Source organism: Galleria mellonella, unplaced genomic scaffold (genome assembly GCF_026898425.1).
Source record: "Galleria mellonella isolate WM207_F2 unplaced genomic scaffold, CSIRO_AGI_GalMel_v1 utg424, whole genome shotgun sequence".
NCBI lineage: Eukaryota > Metazoa > Arthropoda > Insecta > Lepidoptera > Pyralidae > Galleria > Galleria mellonella.
In genome coordinates this window covers 3,405,808-3,430,704 of record NW_026442097.1, presented here as the reverse complement: position 1 = coordinate 3,430,704, position 24,897 = coordinate 3,405,808, and the positions used below count along the sequence as shown (strand labels likewise).

Sequence of the window (24,897 nt, the reverse complement as noted above, 5' to 3'; positions counted from 1 at the left end):
GTTGATACTTCAGCGGCGCACACCGTACTATTGATCATCGGGGTTAAGCTACCCTAGCTGTGGTATTAAATTGGATGGGTGACCGTACAGCAAAAAAAAAAAAACAGTGGCAGAAAAATTTATATAATTAAAAATGGAGGTGATTAAATTCGTCGAATTTTTTTGCGTAGTATGTGATTATAATTGTCAATTAAAAAAAAAGAACTCATAACACCGTCAGTGTAGACCGATTTGGAACATTCTATTTTTATCCGAAAGGGTTATTTACAGATTGGTCCCATAGAAATTTTATGAAAATCGGTTGAGTGGTAAACTTTTTAATTCAAAATAACCGATTTTAACCACATTTGAAGTTTGCTTTTGTTTCAATCAAACACAATCTTATTTATTTTAAAAATATTATTTTGGCATCTATTGGTCTTATTAAGACCCTTCATATTAATTTTTCTTAAATGATTCCCATATAGAGACATCCTTCAATTTCAATTTATTAATTATTAAGATTTATTAATTTTATGATGATTGAGAAAACGGTTTATTGCAAAGCAAAATCTATTTACGATTACAAGTTCTAAATTCGAATATTTTCAATTTAAACTGTCTAGAAAACATCTCGTCATTCATCGGTTTCATTTTATTCGTTTTAAAATAAGAACAGTAACATTACTTAATAAATAATTATCACAAATTTGTCACGATTGAAGTCGCTGTTTTTTGCAGAGCAAAATTTACTTGTTATAATTCTTTATTGCAATATATAGGGTTTACTCCCGTAATAATTACGTAGACTAGTAATAAATTCATAAATTACTTTTATACATACAAATGCATATACATTACTGTATAAATTAAACGTGCGATTTATCAATCACTAAACGAACGGTTATTACAAAACGTTATTATAACATATTGTTATAATGTTATTAAAAACTTATTCTTAAAAGCTCCATGGGACTGGCCATTCCAAAAATAGCTGTGAACGCACACTCTCGTCTCTGGTTTCAACTTTCGAATGCCCGGTGAAAGTTGCCCGCCAAATGTGTTTAAAAAAATTTTTATGTACCACTCGCGAAAAAGTTGAATTTCGAACGCGGAAGTTACGTTCGGATATCGACACGCGAGCTTTGTTATATCACGTAATGTTTTTAATTGATTTCTTACATAATAAATGGCCAGAACTAAGTATGTGTATGCAGATTGTCTTAGAAAGCTATCTTGTCTTACAAATATAAAAAAAATAACTAAACAGTATCTGTAGATGGAAAATATTTAAGAAAAACTAATATGGGGAGTCATAATAGGATTTATTCTTTTTAAATCCATCTTTAAGTTTTTTACTACTGCACCAAATTAAAGGCCGTTAAAATATTTTTTGAATCTTATCTGTCTGTATGTTTGTTTCGGCACCACGCAACAGTTTTTACAGTTAAGGTTCTGAAGATCTAACTTGAACTCTGGTTTATGTTTTATTTTGGTAGGCCGTCTAGAAATGGTCTACTGTATTGGTTCTTAGGGATTGTTAGTAATGAGGCCTAACAGGCCCTTTAGTACCCATATACCGTAACAGATCGACCTCCACGCGGATCCCCCTGGAAACTTTCGGTAAATTTTTAATGAACTTATCACAATAGGCCAACTGACCAGCTTCATACTCGCCTATCATCCTTCATTGGTGCCCCGTCAGCGTATATTGATAGCACAGACGGGGTTACTATCCCATTTTCATGCATTAAAAAAATAGAGCCTCTGTATCCACGTCATGCCGTTAACATTAATTTTCTCTTCACTGAGAATTCCCGCCTAAACAATGACTCATTCATTGCTCAACTATTTCGTTGACTTATCAACTCTATTAGTGATAGCAAACGTTATTAACTTAATTAAATATTGCACTATCAATCCCTACTCAAGCTACAGATTATCTATAAGCAATTAACCGTAGGAAATGATAGACAAAATCTAATGATAAAGAAACTTAACATCCAGTAAACACAGTTTACGTAATGTAAATATCCAATTTCACCTGACCCCCAGCTACTTTTCTTTCCGTTCTAAATTTAAGATAATGACAATGTGGAGGTAGGTCAAGTTAAGCTGGCCGCGGTAGTCAATAAGTAAAGATGGCTGTCGCGACGCAGCATATGTTCGGCGGAAGGAGCCGAAGGTGGCCGAACGCGATCGTAAGTGGGTCACACGGATACACACATAGAACGCGAGCCACGCGAGTAGATCCCGCGGCGTGACGCGCTCGTCTCGTGATTGCGATGCAGAAAAAATAGCTTTTTTTTCGAACGCACCGAACGGATTTTCCGGGCGTGCCTTTTTTTAATTTTACTTTTTTTCGGTGGTATTTCGGAAGCGTGGGAATGAAATCATACAGCCAAATTTTTTATGACCTTCTCCCTAATATTATTAAGACTGTTTTTTGATGTTTTTTGATTTTTGATGTCCATGACTTCGAAAATTTTATATTTTGTTGTATTATGTAAAGAGAAGGACTGGTTAAAAACTAGCGTTGTGCAGCTATACACATTGTATTTGGATACTCAGAACATCAGCTTAGGCAGTTCCTTTTGCCAAAAAAAAAATAAATAAAAGAAAAATTTTAAATGTAAAATAAAAAATAAACTTCAAGATCTTCATTTTTTAAGTGAATTTTAGAATATTCTCTATAAACGTAATTTTTAACTATCATACAAAAGATGGAAATTCTTAATTCGTTTGCATTTTTTATGTATGTTACCTCATAACTTCATCACTTTTAAATCATTTTGAAAAAAATTTTTTATCTGAAAAGATATACTTACAGTTTAGTCCAACAGAATATTTATCAAAATCGCTTCCGTAATTTACTCTATCTTCAATAACGTGGATAAATTGTTAGTTTTACGTATCAATTTTGAATTTTACCATGGGGAGACTTTGTACAAAAGTCGTTTGCTTGGGTACCTCTGTCCCATTCGTGTTTCAACCGTAAAGCAGTTGTGTTTGCATAGCTGTGTTTCGGTTTGAAGGGATATTGCGTAAATTCACAGGGTACATAGGAATAACATCTGAGTCCTCAGGAATGGCAACGCATGGGGGTATTATGGGCGAAACAATATACTTTGTTATGTCCATGGTACTGCTCATGTCTATAGGCGACGGTTACCACTTTCCATCAGGTGGGCCGTCAGCTTGTTTGCCATTCTAAGTTGTATAAAAAAAAATATTGGATACAATTTATGTAGGAATTTATTTATTAGAGGGAGACTTTGTACAAAATCGTTTGCTTCTTCGACCATAAGCTCCTTTAATCGGCTCTTAGGACATTCATGGGAAAAGAAGGGGTGGCCTATTCTACGCTGGGACCTACACGGTTAACATTACATTAGTACTTAGTCGCAATTAAGGTAATTAGTATTCTAGACATTTACGGTTGCCTGTGTCTAGGCACTTACTGTCAGCGTTTAATGTCAACATTCCGACAACACGCAAAATTGGTCAGTGTCGTATTTCTAATTAAGATTATTTCATTTAATGGTTTTTCGTTCATTTTACGACTGTTTAAACACAAGGATAATAGATTTTATTCTATAAATAAAAAAAAAAGAAACACATTTCAATTGTGAATGTGACCAATTCAGGGCCGTAGCTAGACCCAAGTTTAGGGTAGGGCAAAAGAAGTTTGCGGTAGGACAGACGCGTAAGTGACTTTGAAAAAGATAATTTATCTATTTTTCTTGGCGCCTTTCATTTTAAGGTAGGTCATTAGTCTTTTTAAGGTAGGGCATTGCCTCTCAATGCCCCCCCTAGCTACAATCATGGACCAATCTCTAAGTATATCCTTTGAGATTAAAAAAAGAACTTTCCAAATCGGGTTTACAAATGACGGAATTATAAGATGACCAACATAAATAATAAAAAATTGTGTCCCATAAAGAAACGACTTCAATTATGGTAAAATAAGTAAACTACTAAATCGGTTTTAATAAAATTTCTGTTGTACTGGTAGGTACACTTAAGAATTTTGGAGTGGGCCCAACCAAGACTTGGGTTGTATTTTTAAACACTGTGTCAATAGCTAGTGCTTGTTTCACTCATGTCATATAATCGTACTTAACAGTAGCAACGAGGATGGAATAAGAGACCAATCTGAAAATACATACTCTTAGATAAAAAAAAAATCAAAATCGGTTTACAACTGATGGAGTTATGAGGTGACAAACATAAAAAGAATACGACCGAATTGAGAACTTCCTTTTTGAAGTCACCAGAGTTTACCAGAGGGAGACTTTGTACAAAAGTCTTTGCCCATTCGTGTTTCAACCGTGAAGCAGTTGTGTTTGCATGGCTGTGTTTTGGTTTGAAGGGTGGGATATGGCAGTGAATTTACTGTGTACAGAGGAATAACACCTGAGTCCTCAGGAATGGCAACGCATGGGGGGTATCATGGGCGAAACAGTATACTCTGTTATGTCCATGGTATAGGCGACGATTACCACTTTCCATCAGGTGGGCCGTCAGCTTGTTTGCCATTATAAGTTGTATAAAGAAAAATAAAGTCGATTGAAAATCAGTTCCGAATGGCTAGTGTGAGTCGTACAAAGATTTACGTTACATAATCACGTTTACATTTACGTTTGTGAACGTCAACAAAGTCATTGAACTTAACTGAGCGGACTAAGTTTCGGAAACTTAGAGATATATACACACAAAATTGACAAGTCCCTCTCAAAATATCTCCAAGGCCTAACTACGGTTGCCAACCCGCCAAGCGTGGCACTACTGAAAATATCACCCCCCCCCCCCCTCTACACACACAAATGAGGGAGGCCTATGTTCAGCAGTTAACAATTAATGGCTGATATGGTATAGTATGGTACAATAATTGTTTGCCAACCACTTTAACCATGCTGTGTGTACACCTGTCTGAGTCTTAATCTAGCTCAAAAGATAATATCTTTATATAAATGTTTATAAAGTTATTGATTGTTGTGTATACCTTTGAATAAAAAAAAATTATAATTAAACGATGCCTGGGATATGGGAGATATTGAAGAAAATATAATATGAGGGGTATTAATAAGATTACTGCACTCAAATTGGATGCGGTTTTCACTGTTGTATTCTTAAAGGTAAGAATAAAATAAAAAATTAAAAAAATAATTAAAAAAATAACAAAAAAATAAATAATAATAAATTTTAATAATAAATTTTCACAAAATCTGATCTGATGTTTGATCTTGATATGCCATTTAGAAGTGGTTTATTTCATTGGTTTTCCTATATCTAAAATACACGCGGACAATAGAAGCTGGTAGAAGCTCATAATATATATACGTAACAGTTATATATGACGGAAGGGGGAGGGATGTAGAAGGGACTTCTAGTCTCATTGCTAGTAATATAGCCTGTCAGGTCGACCTCCACGTGGTCCTCCCTGGAAACCTGCCTTTTCATTATCACCTATCGTCCCTCACTGGTGTCGTGCCAGTGTTACTGTTGACGCAGGCGGAGTTACAATTATATTATCATCCATTAAAAAAAAATAGGCATATATAAGCTTAGTACAACTCATCCTAGCCACTTTGAGTTTGTTTCGGTTTAAAGGGTGGGATATGGCGTGAATTTACTGGGTACAGAAGAATAACACCTGAGTCCTCAGGAATAGCAACGTATGGGAGGTATCATGGGCGAGACAGTATACTCTGTTATGTCCATGGTACTGCTCATGTCTATAGGCGACGGTTACCACTTTCCATCAGATGGGTCGTCAGCTTGTTTGCCATTCAAAGTTGTATAAAAAAAAAATTTGAACTAGAAATTGATATATACCTAGCAATATGTGTAATTATTGTATCTATACATTAGTTCAATAACCGATATTTTAAATATTTCCGGGTGTTTGATTAGAATACCATATACCAGCGGTTAACTGTCCACTGCTGAACATAGACAGAAGGAGCTGTAGGGAGGGGTGGGAGGGGACAGTAGTCGCCACGCTTACCAGGCGGGTTGACAACCGCCTGTACATTTCGTTATACTCCTGCAAAAGGATTCTAATGACTTGTTTCTAAAATATTTGTTACTTCTCTTATATTATTTTTATTATATATTTTTTTCGCGATTCAGCCGTTCGGGTAGATAGAATTTTTGAAAATAAATTATTCTATATAATTATTCACTGATAATGTAGGTTTCTATAAGTGGGAAAATTGTTAAAATTGATTAGTTTTTCTAATTTATCCATTATAAACAAACAAATAACAAATCTTTCCATTTTATTATATTAGTAACAGGAATATAGATAGTATTTTTTTTAATAAAAAATTGTCTATTTATATCCATTTCCTTATTCTTTTACTAGCTGCATCCCGTGGCTTTACCCGCGTGAATCAGTGTATAAAATATACTATGCGCTAAGGTAAGATATAATCTACCCGTGTAATGAATTTAAATTAAATCCGTTCAGTAGTTTTTGCGTGAAAGAGTAACAAACATCCACCCATTCATCCATCATTACAAACTTTTGTTTATATATTAATAAAATTTTACAAACTTTTATAAAATAAAAAAATAACTATAACTATAGTAAAAAAATAAATGCTCGTTTTGTACAACTGGAATTTGCGCTAATATGTGTTTTTTTTTATTGGTAGAAAATGGAATAGTAGCCTGCGCTAACGGGATACGCTGGCGGGGCACCAGTGAAGGGTGATAGATGAGGATGAAAACAGTTGGCCAGTTAGCCCATCATGATGAATTCATCAGGAATTAACCATGATAGTTTCCAGGGGGAACCGCGAGGAGGTCGACCTGGTTGGGTATACTGCTAGCAATGGGATTCTCAATCTCCATTACTAACAATCCCTTCCCCCCCCCCCCCCCCCGCTAATACGTGTATAATATACCACGAAAAAATAACAAAATAAGCACCAAGCACATTTGCAGCGTACACTGAAACGTGCTTACATTTCGTCAGTAAGTCAAACCTAAAATTAACGTAAGCGTAATCATCAGAAAATTCTTGGAAACTGAAAACTTGAAAGAGGCATATTTCCCTTTTCATTAAAAAGCATTCATTAAAGGTATGAAGCCCGCATTCCACAAAAGATTAGGCACACACGCGTAGACTACACGTTGGTGTGTGTGTGTAGTGTGCGAATGCACATGTGTAGTGTTGAATTACGTGGAGAAACGCACACAGGTTCGCGAGTAACAGAATAGTGATGTAACACCGTTGACGCCTCGCAGACATTTTTTATGGACTGTGACGCAAGTTTTTTTTTATAACCGTAGCGTAGTTAGGGCGGTTCCATATATTCCAATTGGATTTTCAGGATGGTTGCTACTTTTTTTTATTGTACATAAAGTTTTGTTGTTATTAGAAGTTTAACTGTTTTCAAAACTGTTTCCGTACATTTTGAAGGATTTTTTATGGAAGTAGATTTTGCTCAACAAGATAAATAATTTCAATAACAACAAAATTTATATGAGACCGACACAACGAAGGGATTGATTTAAAATATAATTATCAATATACGTTTAAAATTAACAAATATTAAAAAAAATATGTTATTTAAAACGAAATATATTACTGACGATTATATCAGCAATTTTCTAATATATTTTTTTTTTAAATAATTATCGTGTGGTCCCTGCATGGACCACCGCTTCCTTTCCCGTGGGGGTTGTAAGAGGCGACTAAGAGAACTTAATGGTCGAAGGATGGGCAGAAGCGTCCTTCTTAAAAATCACTAAAGCCTAACTGCGGTTGCCAACCCGCCTGCCAAGCATGGCAACTATTGGCAAAACTCTTAATAAGGTGAGGACTACGTTCAGCGGTGTAGAGCTATTGACTGATGCAATTATAAATTATTATTTAAAATATTGTGTCGTTAAAAAATCTCAATATAATGATTTTACCTTTTTTATATGATACTCTAATTATTTAAGGGTTTGTTGAAAAATTGTACGCCCTTTATCTTATCCTTACAAAAACATTATTTTTCTATATGTATATTCCGTTGTGTAATACTAATCAGATGATTTTCCTTGTCAACAGGTAAGCATTACGTGACCACGAATTGAGAGGACCGGAATAACCCATGCGTAAAAAAGGTTTCGTATTTAGTTGTTTTTTAATGAGTGAAACATGTTTGTAATACGTTATTAGATATAAAGTACCAACATAATCATAACCAATTATGTAAAATAAATAAATAAATAAATTTTTAATTTTCCAAAAGTATCTATTTCATTATTGTATTTTTTTTTATAGCAATTACAACATCCATACTACGTCCAATAATTAATTTTGATATATAATTAAATAAACAGATATAATAAGAATACAGTAATAAAATATGCACTAACAAATATGCTTTATTGCTACCTCCAAAGGATTACAAACGAAATAGGATATTTAAAGATAATTATTTATTGATTTAACTATTATTACTGCGAATATAATCTGTACTTCTTCTACCTTTTACTGAAATTATATAATTTTAATATGGGAATTTTATAATTATAGAGTAATATAGTATATATATATATATATATATATATATATATAAACTAAAATATAGTTCTTCAACTAAAACATGCACATATACCGATACAGTACAAGGAATGTAATGTCCTGTATTTTATTTTGAATTTGAATATTGTTAAAATAAATTAATAATAATGAAATATCGTTTCATGCCAATCTATCATCATCATCATTTGATCGTTATTAAATGATTTTAAACATAACATGATTGATACTACTGATTGTTTCCATGAAGATTCATTTCAAATTCATATCGTTTGAACTTTACAATAAACCTTGATTTAAAAATTCAAGTTAATCACGTAAATTTACTGAAGTTTCAGATTAAATACGATAATGATAAATGATACTGGATATATTATACAGACACACGGTGGACCTATTTATTTAAAATAATTGTCGTGTCCTTGCATGGACCACCCCTTCTTTTCCCGTGGGTATCGTAAGAGGCGACTAAGGGAGGACGAGGGATAGGTAACAGCTTAAAACGCTAAAGGCTAACTTTGGTTGCTAATCAGCCTGCCAAGCATGACAACTACTGGCAAATCTCCTCAAAGGGTAGATTATATTCAGCAGTGGATAGTTAAAGGTTGATATGATGACGATTATACACACAGCGCCCTCTAGTCTTAAACTGAGCAGCGCTAATACTACCAATACTTTTTTTTTAAATACGTATATACTATACATCACAGAATTCACCGAGATCAATACAAACAGTGATAATCATGAAGATAAATCTTTGTATTCTACGGGCATCAAATCCGCGATCATCAGATGACGAGACAGTGTTTTAAATCGCTATACCACTAAATATATTATACAATGGTATAGAATTGAAACAATATCTATTAATATATTTTTTTAACAGATCTTTTTAATAGGAGAAAATAATATAGTAACCCTACCTGTGCTATCATTATACACAAGAGCGCCAGTAAGGGATGATAGATGAGGATGAAGCAGGTCAAATAGCCCATCGTGACAAATCAACAATAATTAAACTATGGTGGTTTCCCGAGAGAGCCGGATGGAGGTCGACCGGACCATCCCTTTATTTCCCAACAGAATTATTGAACAAGTATAATATGAATACAATACAGTATGTTTACGTTAACGATACTATACATCAATCACATCCGTTGAAAATTTGTGATTAAATTGAATATATTAATAAAATTATTTTTATATTTAAATTTAAATAGCTACGTGTGGATCTGCCCTTAAGATGCACGCTCACTACATAGAAACATCATGTAACAGTAAAGCAAGGCTGCACACTACCACAACAAGGACAGGTCAATGCACTTCGTTGCCTTGCACGAGCGAGATAGACATATACGCGGTAGCAGACGCGCGACAAGTATAAATATATGACGCACGCTTCCGCTCTCCTAATGAGTAACGCAGTGCGTGTGACAAAGATGACGACACATCGACGGAAGGAGATAGCTATATAAATATTATGGCTGTTATTTCACTTCCTTCGCTGTGATGCAATAGCGATGTGCAGTATATTAACTACTTCGAGATAAAATTTCATAGCTTTTGTCGGTTCAAATTTTATAATTCTATTGTATTTATATATTAACAAAACCATTTAATAAATATAGGACAATAATGTTGCCCTAATGCGTATATATTTATTAATATATCAATGAAATGTAACGTTTTCTCTGTATATTATGTATATACGTGCCTATTATTTATTCTCCTTATATTTTTATTTTGTTTGTAATTTAGGGGCGATTTTGGCGGGAAAGTCACTTCGCTAGTAATAATTATGCCATAGATAATTTATTTATTATATTTTATTATTTTGTATGTAGTGTTATTGATCATAAATGACGTTTTTATTAGGATCATCGCATAATGTAATATCGTTGTGCTGAATATTCGCAACGCCATCTTTCGTCGAATAGCAAAACTATATAAATTATAATTTATTGCCCTGTCATTTATTTGTCCTCATTTTCGGTCAATTCTTGCTACTGACAAATCATCAACTCGGCTATTGTTTGTAACAAACATTCAACGACTAAATACACGTACTTTTATCCTCGTCTTTCTTGGAAAAATCGATCGCTGAGAAAAAATATGTCCAACTACGCATGCCCTAGTTTTAGTTCAGTGAAAACGTCTTTTGTGCACTTTTCGACTATGCCTACATTATGGCGGAAAAAAATCAGCGGGCTAATGCCAAACCACGTGTCATTGAACCTCTTCAAAAAGCAGCTATGCATCTTTCGGACAACCCGAAAATAAACCTACTGCCTACACTGCGAACGTTTGAAATTCCACCTCGCATATTTCAGAAAAGAGTTCCATTTTGAAAAATTGCACCCGCCACTTACGCTCTTTAGTTCGAAATTCAAAAATGTAAAGACTAGCGCACACAAGCGCCTGCAGTATCAAAGCGGTGAGGCAGTGTTTATTATGTACAAAGAAAGTACGTGTGAGCTTTCTCTGTGTAGTTACACAACCTGACTTGCTATAGCGTCGTTTCTTTTCATCATGCATCGACCGGCCACTGCACCTCTCTTTCCAACAGACTGTTATGTAATAACGGTTGTTGTGATTTTGCCGCGTAACATTTTTCTCTTGGAACCGCTACATAGCTTCTATGCCGAGATTTTTAATCTCCCATTTTGAATAGTACGATGGAATTGATTAAAATTTTAATTGTTGCACCGGATCGCCATTAGCTGCTTTTCATTATCCGCTTTTGTTCTCTAGTTAGACACTATGCGATTGTTATTCAAAAAGTATCTAATATACTCTCAAACACATAAAATTAACATTGTAATCGTTAACTGCAAAAACAATAGCCAGGATTCCGCTATAAAAATATGCACACAAACGTGTGCCATATAGCACGCATAGGCCTATAAATAAACTCACATGTGCCTGTCAAAATAAATGCACCTCCACAATACATACAGGCATGCATGAACAAGCGCGCTGCACACACTTGTAGCCTTCGTTTGCTGGTGTGCCACGCGCCTGTGTTCATTTCCTAGTTGTTCCCCCGATGGCCCGCTTGCAACATCTCGGTGTGAGCGGGTCCTTAGAATTCGGCGCGCGTTTTCGAAATTAGAATGTTTAAAAAATCGAGCATAGTTTTTTAGTGGTTTTATTGTGAATTTTATGTGACCAGTTATGTGTTGTGTAGTGGATATAGTTTAAGAAAGGAATTTTATTTTTGGAATGACGGGAGGTTTGAGTTCTCTTTTTTTTTAATTAGTTGAACTATGGTTGTCACAACTCGGCTAGTAATTAAATTAAAATAATAGTGATGTAGAGAATAGCAGTAAACGTGTTAAGTTGAAATAACTAACGACATGCTGATCACAAATCTTTCTTTAGCTAAAAATCTAATTAATATTACTAACGACTCAACTAGAGGTGTGAAACGGTTTTCTGTATATGAAATATGAATTATAAGTATTAATAACGGTGTTAATTATAGTTAAAATGCAACGAGGTTTATTACAATTTGTTCATATAAAATGTGAAGTAGCTGTTAGTTATTTTTTTTTTTTTGTCTCTTTACATAATAACCACACGTAATAGGAAAATAAATGTAACATTAATTAACATTTTATAACTCGTTTCAAGTAAAAGAAAGGGGTTTGACTTGTTTTAGGAAATGTTTTATTCAACGGTTATTTAATGTTGTGTATTGAATTATTAATATGTATGATAGGTATAATATGCGCACGTGTTACATAAAAGTGAAGTAATACTTTTATTACTATTTCCATTAATTAGAATACAAAATTACTATTATTTGTAAAAATAAAAACAAATGAAAATGTATTTTTCACTTACGTCAGAACTTATATCAAGTTGCATTACGAAAAGTCTGCATTACCATCAGTGTCCAAACTACAAATTAGTAAATTTTAATAAAAAAAAAAGATTTACCTATAATAGCATCTTTCTTTTGAAGAGGGTAGGTGTGGTAATAAGATGTTTCACAGATATATTGTATTATAAAATTTATGTAATTTATACAATACTTTAAAGTAAATTCCCTAAGCAACAAAAAAAAGTGGCTACAATAGTGACAACGTTAACACAGGATCAATACGGAAATAAATCCCATTGATTGCAGTATAATTTACAAAAATGGTTTAGAATTACCATAGATATTGTGTAACATGCTTATAAAAAAGAAAACGGATGATATAAGAAACATTAGGAAGTCGCTTAAAAATTAATGTAAATAATAATATGTTAGTTTACCACACTTACGATTATGTTTACCACAAAATAGAGGAAAAACTGTTTAACTTTATAACTTTACTATTTAAATTTAAAACAAATGGCTCAAATGTTTTTTGACTGTATTTCAAATAACATCTATTAAAATAATAACCCATTAATGTAATAAATGAGAAAGTTTGTAACCATGGACGAATGGATATATGTTTGTTACTCTTTCACGCAAAATCTACTAAACCTATTTAAATGAAATTTGATACACGGGTAGTGTATATCCTGATTTAGCACATAGGATATTTTATGTATTGATTTTATTTATTTAAATAACTTTATTCATCAAAAGAGAATATAGTACAAAAGGTGGACTTAATTTTTTTTTATGCAACTTAGAATGGCAAATAAGCTGACGGCTCACCTGATGGAAAGTAGTAACCGTCGCCTATAGATATCTCGCCCATATATATATATATATATATATATATATATATATATATATATATATATATATATATATATATATATATATATATATATATATATATATATATATATATATATATATATATATATATATATATATATATATTATTAATACTAGTAGCATTCTTTACCAGTCAACCTGATTCATACGGGTAAAGCCGCTAAATAGAGCTAGTACATAAAAAGACCTTTATTTGTCAGATTACAATAAATTGTGGATATGATAACAAATACAAACAAGTTTTTTTTTTTAACATTTTTGCGATGGTAAACCGCAAAACGTATATTTACATTCGCATGTGTATTGATAAAATTCTATATCTCAGTACCACGATAGATAACGCACGTAAAGTGTACTTTGTAATAAAATACACACAGTCGTGTGGTCCCGGCATAGAACGGGCCACCCCTTCCTTTCCCGTGGGTGTCGTAAGAGGCGACTAAGTGAGGGCGAGGGATGGGCAGCAGCGTCCCTCTTAAAACATCTCTAAAGCCTTGACTGTGGCTGCCAATCCGCCTGCCAAGCGTGGCCACTATTGGCAAATAAGTTCCCGTATATCATTTTCATTGAAACTCCTCATAAATCCGGTCTTATATTGTATTATTTTTAAATAATTATTACGTACCTAATACCTTCATAAAGTTTCAGCCAATTCAACTGATCGGTTATTTTATAGCATTTTATATGTGATTATTTAGATTGACAAAACTTTTTCATTTATAAACCGATTAAAATAAAACAAACACTAAATGTTAAATGAAGTAAACCGCAATGCATTATTGAAAACCGCATTCAAATCGGTTAAACCGTTTCTGAGATTAGCGTGCTCAAACGTACAGACGAACAGACAAGAATTCTAAAAATCATTGTTTTGGGTTATACTGCATTCATGATGCTTCCCTGTAATAGTTTTTCTTATATAAATTATGTACAGGCAGCAACCAGTTACGATTTTTTTATATGTATTGACGATGATTGTACTTGTAAAAAAAATAATTTAAAAACTTTTTTTTTTTTTTTTTACAACACAGCGGGCAAACGAGCATGCGGCTCACCTGATGGTATACTTATTAGTAAGCATGGGTTTGTTTCTGAAAGAGATCTCTTCCAGCCAATCCAGTGTAGTAAGAGTAAATTGAGTATGAGAGAGAAAATTGTTACTTTAACCAAATAAATAAAAAAAAGTACAATACATATAAAAGTACATCTATGTATGGTATTCATATGATTATCTGCTTATGTTTTTTTAATACGAGCTTTTTTGTAAGATATATTTATTGTGTCAATTAGCTACCGCCTTTTTCTTGTTTCCAAGTTGTACTCAAATGTTGATTGGAAGAGATTGCTTACCGATAAGACCGCCTTTTGTACTTTATAAGTGTAATATATATATATATATATATATATATATATATATATATATATATATATATATATATATATATATATATATATATATATATATATATATATATATATATAATTTCTTATAATGTAAAATAAATGCACGTCGACATAGAGGCAGTATGTATACGGAAAATGTAAAACTCTTTCAACTAAAAATTACCTACATTCTAGTAAAATTAATCCGTTTAATTTCATTTCAATACAGAGTAAATAAAAAAAAAAATTAGTACATTCCAACTCTTATATTTTTTACATTTCACAAAAACATTTGTGCTTATTAAAAATAGCGAACTACTTATCTGAACGCTATCATTAAATAACTGAGGGGAACTACATAAAACGGACTTCCCTCTTTTTCTTTTGTGAAAAAATAAATCAAAGAAAAGGATAGATATATTGTAATTGTCATGCCACAATGGATGACCTATTTTCAGGCACGTGGCCGTCTTGAAAGGCCTGTATTCCCCCCACAAGTTCTGTTTCGGAGGGTACACTCTGAATCGAATGATTTGTATTGGACAGGGGTTACATTATCTTTGGTGGATAGCGTATATTTCGTTTGAATATTAAATTATTGCGGAATAAAACGTTTTTCAATTTCGTATTCATGCTGAAAGCAATACTCATGAGAAAGTGAAGTGAAGGTATTTTAAGCGAGCTCAAAAATTCTACTGTATTTTGTAATTTTATTTCTCTTGTGTGGGTTCACGCAATATCATTGTTACTTTTTGACATATTTCCAAGTCACTATAAAAATAAGGCAGTTTTCAATTCGGTTGTTTTTTATGTTTACCTTCTAACTTTGTCAGATGTAAACCGATTTGGAAAATTCCTTTTTTTAACTAAATGTATTGGTCCCATAGAAATTTTGTCCATATAGGTTCAGTTTATTTTAGTCCATATAGTTTAATTTAGATCAAAGTAGTATAGTAATATCCAGTAATTGCCACGCTTGGCAGATGGATTACTAGCTGCAGTTAAGTTAAACTTTGGTGATATTTGAAGAGGGACGCTGCTGTTCATCCGTCGACCATTAAGTTCCCTTAGTCGCCTCTTCCAACATCTACGGGAAAGGAAGGGGTGGCCTATTCTATGCGGGGACCACACAATGGTATAGGAATACATAGATATTGTTATATATTATCCACCTTTTTTTTTAAATCAACACAAGGGGAAACTGTCAATATCAAAAAGTAATGTTTAAATCGATATTGAAATAACAGATATCGTGTAATATACACGCAAAAAATTACAGCCCAATTCAGAATCTTCTCCTTGTAATTGTTTCAAAAATACGGCAGTGAAGCCTCGATTTTGACATTCATTCACTTATCTATTATCTGTGGTATTGACCGAGATTGATAGCTGTATTTAATACTAACGTTTCTTCGCAGATTCGAGAAGTTATCTTGTAAATTTTATAACGAATTCATAATAGGAAGAGAAAGTAAGAAATAAATTTACTTAAATTCAAATGAGTTGCGAAACAAGAACTTAAAATTAGTAAAGTTACGCAATAGGAAAAATAATTAAAATTAAAAATACATTAAAACCAGTAAAGTTGCGCAATAGGAAACAGTGTTCAAAATAACCTGTGCATGGATTTATTAAAAAGTGCCGGTGAATTCGCCATAATTAATGATTGCATTGACCTCTCCCGAAATCGGATGTGACCTCGAACTTGGATATAGGTCATCCAGGTCGGTGCAGGTCACGCATTTCGGCCACCGAACGGGTTGTACCGACCTCAACGGCCTTGGTTCTGAGGTCTTTTGAGGTCAAAGCCGAGGCTTTGCCCCAGTTCAAGGTGGAAGGTGTTTGTGTAACCTGTTTGCTTTATTGAGAGGTCATTAGGAGTCTACACTATTTGTTAACATGTACCTAAATTTTGCCTCGCAGATAATCATTCATAGGCATGGATATTATGTATACAGATCCGATATCTATATATTGGGTTTCTCTGGACATTGATGGCAGGAAAAAGGTCATCACCCATTTTGATATCGCTCATATCGGTCGGATATATTTATATTTATACCATACCATATCAGCCGTTAATTGTCCACGGCTGAACATAGGCCTCCTTCTGTTAGGGCTTTTGCAAATAGTTTCCATACTTGGCAGGCGGGTTGACAACTGTAGTTAGGTTTTGCAGATGTTTTAAGAGGGACGCTACTGCTTATCCCTCGTCCTCCCTTAATAACCTCTTAAGACACTCACGGTAGAAAAAGAAGTGGCGTATTTTATGCCTGGACTACACTCCATATACCATATTTATATTGCCATAGGATTATTATTGGCATCTTCCATAGGAACCTAATATATAGATGTCAGAACGGTTCGAATATTACTTATGTCTAGTTATAATAATACCACCTGACTTCCACGCAAACGAATTCCTGTATACAGTCGACTTAACAATTTATTATCTATAGCGAAAAGATATGATAAGTTCTTTATCGTTTTCGAATAAAGAGACCCGTGCAGTAGGTCTCGGTCAGGTATTTTTTGGAAGCTCAAAGCAAACATTTATAGAAAATTTTCCAAACATGCTTTCAACTCGTGATCTTTTTGTGTCGACTTAAATTGGTATTTGTTTCATCATATCAGCCGTTAGCTGTCCACTGCTGAACATAGGCCTGCTTCTATTAGATGATTTTGTCAGTAGTTGCCACGCTTGGCAGGCGGATTGACAACCACAGTTAGGCTTTAGAGATGTTTTAAGAAGAACGCTGCTGCCTATCTCTCGACCGTTAAATTCCTTTAATTGTTTTTTACGACATCCACGGGAAAGAAAGGGATGGCCTTTCTGTAGGGACTTCACAACTTCTTTATTCATCTCACGTTACGTTAATTGGTATATAGTATTGATTTATATACTGCTATAAGATTTGTTGTATCGGCCGTTACCTATCTACCACTGAACATAGTTTCCCCCATAAGGAGAGGTTTGCCAGTAGTTGCCACGTTTGGCAGGCGACTTGGCAACCGCAGTTTGGTTTTTGATGGAGGGACGCTGTTGCCCATATCCCTCCACTAGAAGTTCCCTTAGTCGCCTCTTACGACACCCATGGGAAGGGAGGCCTATTCTATGCTTGGACCTACCTACACGGCTATATAGTTTAAAAAACCATAATTGTCTAAAAAGATAACTAAATACTCTCTATGCATATGACAGAGATAAGCAAATATACAAAGGCGAGCTTAACTCAAAAAGAGTTCTTCAAACAAAATCCAAAGTGGAAAATAACACTAATGTCAATTTAAAATTTTAGTTAGTAAGTTCAGTTAAGATTGATTTATTAATACAAACCTGAGAGAATGCCTGAGACCAACAGTTAGTGTTTTGTTTAGACACAAAACCTACTCATAGGTATTTCCAATGAATACTAAAAACGGATTGCATAAAACATCGCGTGTAAACTATAAAATAACTTTAAATCTATTCGTACATGTACATAAGCTATCGTAGTTGGAATAACTAAACTGCTGTGTTACACAGTCCGTGGTCGCCGCCAGATGTCTCCAGTGACGACCGATTGCGCAATATGACAGCAACATTAAAGTTAGAACAGTAGTAGGTTTTATTTACACCGTCATAGACAATTCATACTTTTTCTTTACTTTTTTATTTAGAAGCTTTTTTCTATAATGATATACCAATCCCAAATTCGTACTTACTAATTTTATGAAGCCCTTATTTATAAAAATTTAAAAGGCCGAAAGCACACATGCTATACCTTGTTGTGGGTGATCGTGGGCGGCGGTAGTCACTTACCATCAGGTGAGCCGCATGCTCGTTTGCCCCCTGTGTTGTAAAAAAATCTTTCATAAACCTATTATATCTATTGAAATGTTTTGTCTCTTTCTTTTACACTAAATTCACAATTAGAAATAAAGTGACAAAACTTTGTAATAGTTAAAATAAATTTGTAGGTTTTAGTTTTTACGCATAAGGGGGTAAATGTGAAAGTGACTTTGTTTGTTACCTTATAGCGCCTTAACGGCTTAATCAATCACCATGAAATTGCTATATGGTATACACGTACTACATGAGATGGAGAAGGATATAAGCTACTTATTGTCTAGGTCACGCGGTCGAAGTCGCGAGTAAAAGATAGTGAAATATAAAAACAAATATATACTCACTGCTAATGTGCCATTATATATATATATATATATATATATATATATATATATATATATATATATATATATATATATATATATAGGAGCAAAAATAATATTTTTAGAAGTGTTTAGTCCTTACATTTACTATGTTTGTTCTGGTATAACAGAAAAACTACTTCTACTACTAAAAACATATTTCTATTCCTTAACTTAAAATCTGGTGGATGTTTTATCTTGATATGGTATCTAAAAATAATCTATTTACTTGGTTTTCTTACATCTGAAATCTGCGCGTATGAAGCAGCGGATAAAAGCTCCAATAAATGATATACGTTGATATATAATAACATGAGAAAGTTTGTAATGATGCCGCGATGAATGGATGTTTGTTACTCTTTCATGTTAACATATTTAACAGATTTGAATAAAATTCCGTAAACAGGTAGGTTAAATCCTAATCTAGCACATACTTTGTATAATAATTCACGCGGGTGAACCTGCGTGATACATATAGTAAAAAATAGATTAATTGTTGGAACGTTTCAATTTGTTAGTAATTTTATTTAAGTAATGTATCTTGCGATAATTTGACCAAAACATAGTTACCTTTTTATTAGGTTCCGTTAAAACAGAGTACATATTGTTACGGTACTGTGTAACAGGAGGAACGGGAGAAAATGGCGACAATCCCGCCAAAGGGTCCTTTTCATTAAGAGCTCTCTCGACCTTGAGACTGGGACCTGCAAAGAGAGTTATGGACTCTTGTGAATAAAGTGAGCTATATTCACAAGTAGATAATAGAATATTAGATATTTTTCACATAAATATAACAAACGCAAAATTTACCAGAGAGAGACTTTGTACAAAAGTCGATTGCTTCGGTACCTCTGTCCATTCGTGTTTCTACCGTGAAGCAGTTGTGTTTCGATTTGAAGGGTGGGATATGGCAGTGAATTTACTGGGTAAAGAGGAATAACACCTGAGTCCTCAGGAATGGCAACGCATGGGGGGTATCATGGGCGAAACAGTATACTCTGTTATGTCCATGGTACTGCTCATGTCTATAGGCGACGGTTACCACTTTCCATCAGGTGGGCCGTCAGCTTGTTTGCCATTCTAAGTTGTATAAAAAAAAAAAGCATAATATTTTATATATTTTATTTATCATATCATTATCATGTCAGCCAGTAATAGTCCATTGTTGAACATAGGCCTCACCCACAAAGAGCGGTTTTGCAGTAGTTGCCACGCATTGCAGCCAGGTTTAGCAACCCCAGTTAGGCTTAAGAGATGTTTTAAATAGGACACTGCTGCCCATCTCTCGCCCACCCCCAGTCGTCGTCAGATGATGCCCACGGAAGAGGAAGGGATGACCCATTCAATGCCGGGACCACACGGTTCAAAACGGTTAAAAGTGAATGGGACTGTAAAATCCAAATAAACTGTTTTAGTATTAATTCTCGTTATACAAGAAATATATAAAAATAAACATGCGTGACTCATAAGCGAGTTTATTTACTCATAGTAAGATAATGTTACTATGTAAGTACTTAAATATACCTATATATATATTAGTACGTGTGGATTTTAGAAATAGTAAAAATAATTTGAAATTATATCCCTACACATAAAAAAAGAATTTTCACAAATCGGTTTATAATTGATGGAGTTATAAGGTAATAATATAAAAAAAAAATACAATTGAATTGAGAAACTCCTCCTTTCAAAGTCGGTTGAATGAACCCCTCGTGTTTTGCTTTGAATTATCGAAACTAATTCAGTATTGCATATTATACCAAGTATAAACACAAAATCTTAAAAGTAGGTTAAAAAGAATGCAATTAAAAATTGCGTTGCAAAAACACATTCAATAAGATAATTATTTTAATGCATTTTAAAATAAGATTGTCACTTTCTAAATAAGCGCCATCTATTGTCCAGTAGCAACACTAACATGTTTACAAAAACATCTATGATTAGTAATTTGTTTATATCCACACACGGGTCTTTGACATTTTTATTTACATATTATGTTCATTTAGTGAGAAATTCACAAATATCTGCACAATTTGCTGTACATATGTTGTGAAAATAAGGAGTCAACAACTTAACTAACTTTCAGAACGCAATCGCTAGATGGCGCCGTTTTCCTCTGCCACCGACCTTTGTTTATTATGTCATATTTTTTTATCACAGCGATATAGGTACATAGCTGCACTAATCGTGCGTTGACCGATTGCAGTTTATTGTTTTTTTTACTACCGTGTTGTTGAACGCTATAAATACGCCTACTTCGATGACGCGCGACAGCCAGTAATAATTTCATACTAGATTCAACCCTCGACTTTCCCCGTAAAATAGTATATGATCTCGCTTAAATATTACGCTTGGATATTGTCTATCAATGTGCTTATTTGCAGTCAAATCTGATAAACTGTTTAAGAGTAATTGACTAATAAATATCTAAACATCGTTACAAATTTTTACATACATAATACCAATAACCGGTGTTGTCTGCGTGTATTAGAGTATAATGTTTCTAATTTTTTTTAATGGGTGATAATGGTATGGTAACCCCGTCTGTGCTATCAGTATACACTGGCGGGGCACCAGTGATAAATAACTGTTGGGGACAAAAGCAGGGCAATTAGCCCATCCTGACGAATTCAACTAGAATTAGCCCCGATGGTTTCCAGGGGGAACCACGTGAATGTCGACCTAACAGGTTATATTGGTAATTGGGCTATTTGATACTATTATTAATAATCCCTTTCCCTCCTGTTTCTAAATTTATTCATTTAGTAGAAAATGTACAATTACTAGCTTTTACACGCGATTTCGTCCGCGTTACTGGGATATATTCACTAACCGGGGAAAGTATCCTATATCCTTCTACATCCCATATAGTATGTATATACCAAATTTAATAGTGATTGGTTAAGCTGTTTAAGGCTCTATAAGGTGACAAACAAACTCACTTTCACATTTATAATATTAATAAGGATGTCGTTTTTGTCTATTTACAAATTTATTTTCGCTGAAACTGAGTTTCATCAATCGTGGTTTATCTTCTCGCAATAAATTACGCTACGTCTAGACTTCAGGCTGATAAGTAGACAGACGGACTGCCGCCATTGTTTCATATTATCGACATTAATATACGAATACTATGTTATATAAGTAACGCTATCTTATGTTTGTGTAACGTTTTTCTACCGACTTAAAAAAAAAGATTTTCCATTCGGTTGTAATTTTTTTTTATATTTGTTACCTCATAACTCCGTTAGTTGTAAACCGATTGGGCAAATTGCTTTTTTATCTGAAAAGATATACTTTCAGATTGGTCTCATAGATATCTTATCAAAATCGGTTCAGTAGTTTAGTTTTTAATCAAAATAACTGGTTTTGTCACAATTTAAGATTTTTATTTTATTAAACAACCAAATTGAGGACCTCTTTTTTAAAAGTCACATCATCACAAAATCACATCGATCATCGATGTTTTACGATAAAAGCAGCTATTTTTTTCTGTATAGATCAAAATTTGCTTATACATTTAACAACCGACTTAAAAATGTCGGTTATTGGAACACACTCTTAAACCCTTTTTTAGTATTATAAATAAAATGTAAACTGTAAGTACAATAACGATTTTACAATTACAATAACTGTTGTAGATAAACTATTCTCTGACTTGGCTGGATACGCTGCCGCGCGTCCATGTAATAAATAAAAAAATTAAATTGTTTTTGCTAAATCCATGGCGGTTAAACCTTTTCGAATCAAAAGAGATAAAATACATGAGCTAATCATTCAACCCACATCATTTATTTGAATGTGCTATTGATCAATAATACAATCCAAGTACATGTAAATGATTGATACCAACTAGTTTATAGTACTTAATACTACATTAGAATAACTGTTATTGATGATTAACGTATTTTGAACTAGTGATTTGGCCTGACTTCGCACAGATAGAACTTTTAAAAATAATCTATAGTCTACGTTACTCATTTATAATATAGCTTTCTATAGATAAAAGAATTTTTAAAATTGGTTAAGTAGTTTTAGAGTTTATACAAACAAATAAACAATCAAATCTATTTTTAAAATACTATGTACCTACGATATATGCCTCCATGCATGCTATTTACGTAAGCTGACGACCCACCTGGTGGAAAGTGGTAACCCGCGCCTGTACACATGAATAGCACGATACCTCGGTGGGAGGAGGGAAGATAGATTGTTAGCAATGGGGTGTAACAGTCCCATTGCTAGCAATATACCTTATCAGGTCGACCTACACGCAGTTCTCCTTGAAAACCTTCGAGGTTATTCTTGTGGAATTCGTTGCTATGGGCTAACTTGACCTGCTTTCATCTACACTTATATTGTTTTATACATGAAAAGTATCATGGAAGCATAGTGTATTCCACCATGTTTATTGTATTGTTTATATACAACAGGTTACAAATAACACGGCAACTACTTTTCATTAATAATTAATAATTTATATTCAAGTGAACTTAATAATAAACATTTGAATAGTAATAAATAGTAGTAAAAGAAACATTGAATAGTATTTTTTTTACGAAATTACCGCCAAGTTCGAAATGCAATTTTAGCTGAGAAGAACGGACGAGAAATACAGCTGTTGTTTTTATCAAATAAAAGTAAATACATATATTTCATAATTCAAATCAAATATATAGTTTATTCAAATAATTCATGATTTTACAATAAAATTATGAATAAATAAAATTACTATTACAGATATATAAATAGACATTAGTTGCACCGACAAAAGGAAACTCTTAAATGAAAATGAATGAAATAGACATTAGGTTGTTAATCAATTCGAGAAATATAAAAAAAATCTGAACATGGACTTTACTGTTTTGAATAGGGTAACATTATTTATAGTCTATTTCAAGAGAATATAATAAAAACGTAAACAAACACATAATTGCCTCTAATATCCAATAGTAGTGGAAATAAAAAATCGATCAATCGATTGATCGTTTCGATTTGTTGCTAACTTCATTCGAAGAGTGTTCCTGCGATAATTCCAACTAAAGTTAGACTGTATTTATATTTGCGAACGCATAAACTGATTCAATCCGTTCTGCATCACCGGATCTCGGAAATCAAACAAAGAAACCGCAATTAATAAATTATTTTCCTTGTGCACAATATGGAAAAAATAATTCATGTATGCGTCACTCCGTTCATATAATGCGAGATAAGCTTGGGTCGTTCACCTTAGTTTGGCAGTCGGTTGAACTTTGGTGCCACTATCTGATAATAGATGGCGTTGTTTCCTGTAATAATTATGCTGTGACGCCCGAGGCACCTGGTACTCATGAGAATTAATTGTGCCTCTTGTTCTGAAAAAATAGCACTAGTTTATCTATTCTTTGAATTACTGTATCTATTACTGTTTCAAGAATATGAATAAGAAATATAATGGCTTTTTAATGAATGAGGATGGAATGGTACCAGTAAAAGATAATATGATCATAAAGTCAGTTCAATTGATCTATCCTGGTGAATTCGCCTGCGCCATTGGTATACATTGGCGGGGAACCAGTGAGTGACGATAGATGAAGCTAAAGACAAAGTATATTATTCTCAATTTCGTGTATAATATAGTATATGTTATATATATGTGTAAGTATATTTGTTATTTATATATATTTATTCGTTTATATATGTAATTTTGGTATGTATGTATATCAATAATTACTAGTACTGTATTCGAATATTCTGACACTTCCCTATGGTTGACTGGGAGAGAATGCTTTTAGCATTAAGTCCGCCATGTACATATATATGTACTAATGAATAAATAAATAATAATAATAAATAAAAGACAGGTCAGGTTGTGGTACACTACAAACAAATTCACTAGGAATGAAACATAATTATTTCTAAGAAGAATCGCGCGGATGTCGAACTAACGCCGTATACTGCTGGCGATGGGGACCGACCTCCTAATTACTAACAATTTCTTTATCTCTTGTGAGACCGCGTGGAGGTCGATCTGACACAGTTTCTTCTTCTTTATGCAATGGTGGGACACAAGTAAGTGATGAAATTATAAAAATGA

At 33.4% G+C, this 24,897-nt stretch overlaps 1 protein-coding gene across 13 annotated transcripts in view; it reads left to right on the top strand.

Moving 5' to 3' along the window:
* The window catches only part of LOC113515726 (probable nuclear hormone receptor HR3), a 178,192-nt gene that overhangs the window by 79,165 nt on the left and 74,130 nt on the right, over positions 1-24,897 (top strand). For 4 of the 13 annotated variants that reach the window (XM_052898280.1, XM_052898271.1, XM_052898272.1 and 1 more), the window contains exon 1: positions 11,550-11,756. The exons of the other annotated variants lie outside the window; for them this stretch is intronic. In XM_052898280.1, the coding sequence (XP_052754240.1) occupies positions 11,747-11,756 (10 nt within the window). In that variant the 5' untranslated portion in view covers positions 11,550-11,746. Of the gene's footprint in view, positions 1-11,549; positions 11,757-24,897 lie in introns of those variants that run through there. 13 annotated transcript variants of the gene reach the window in all.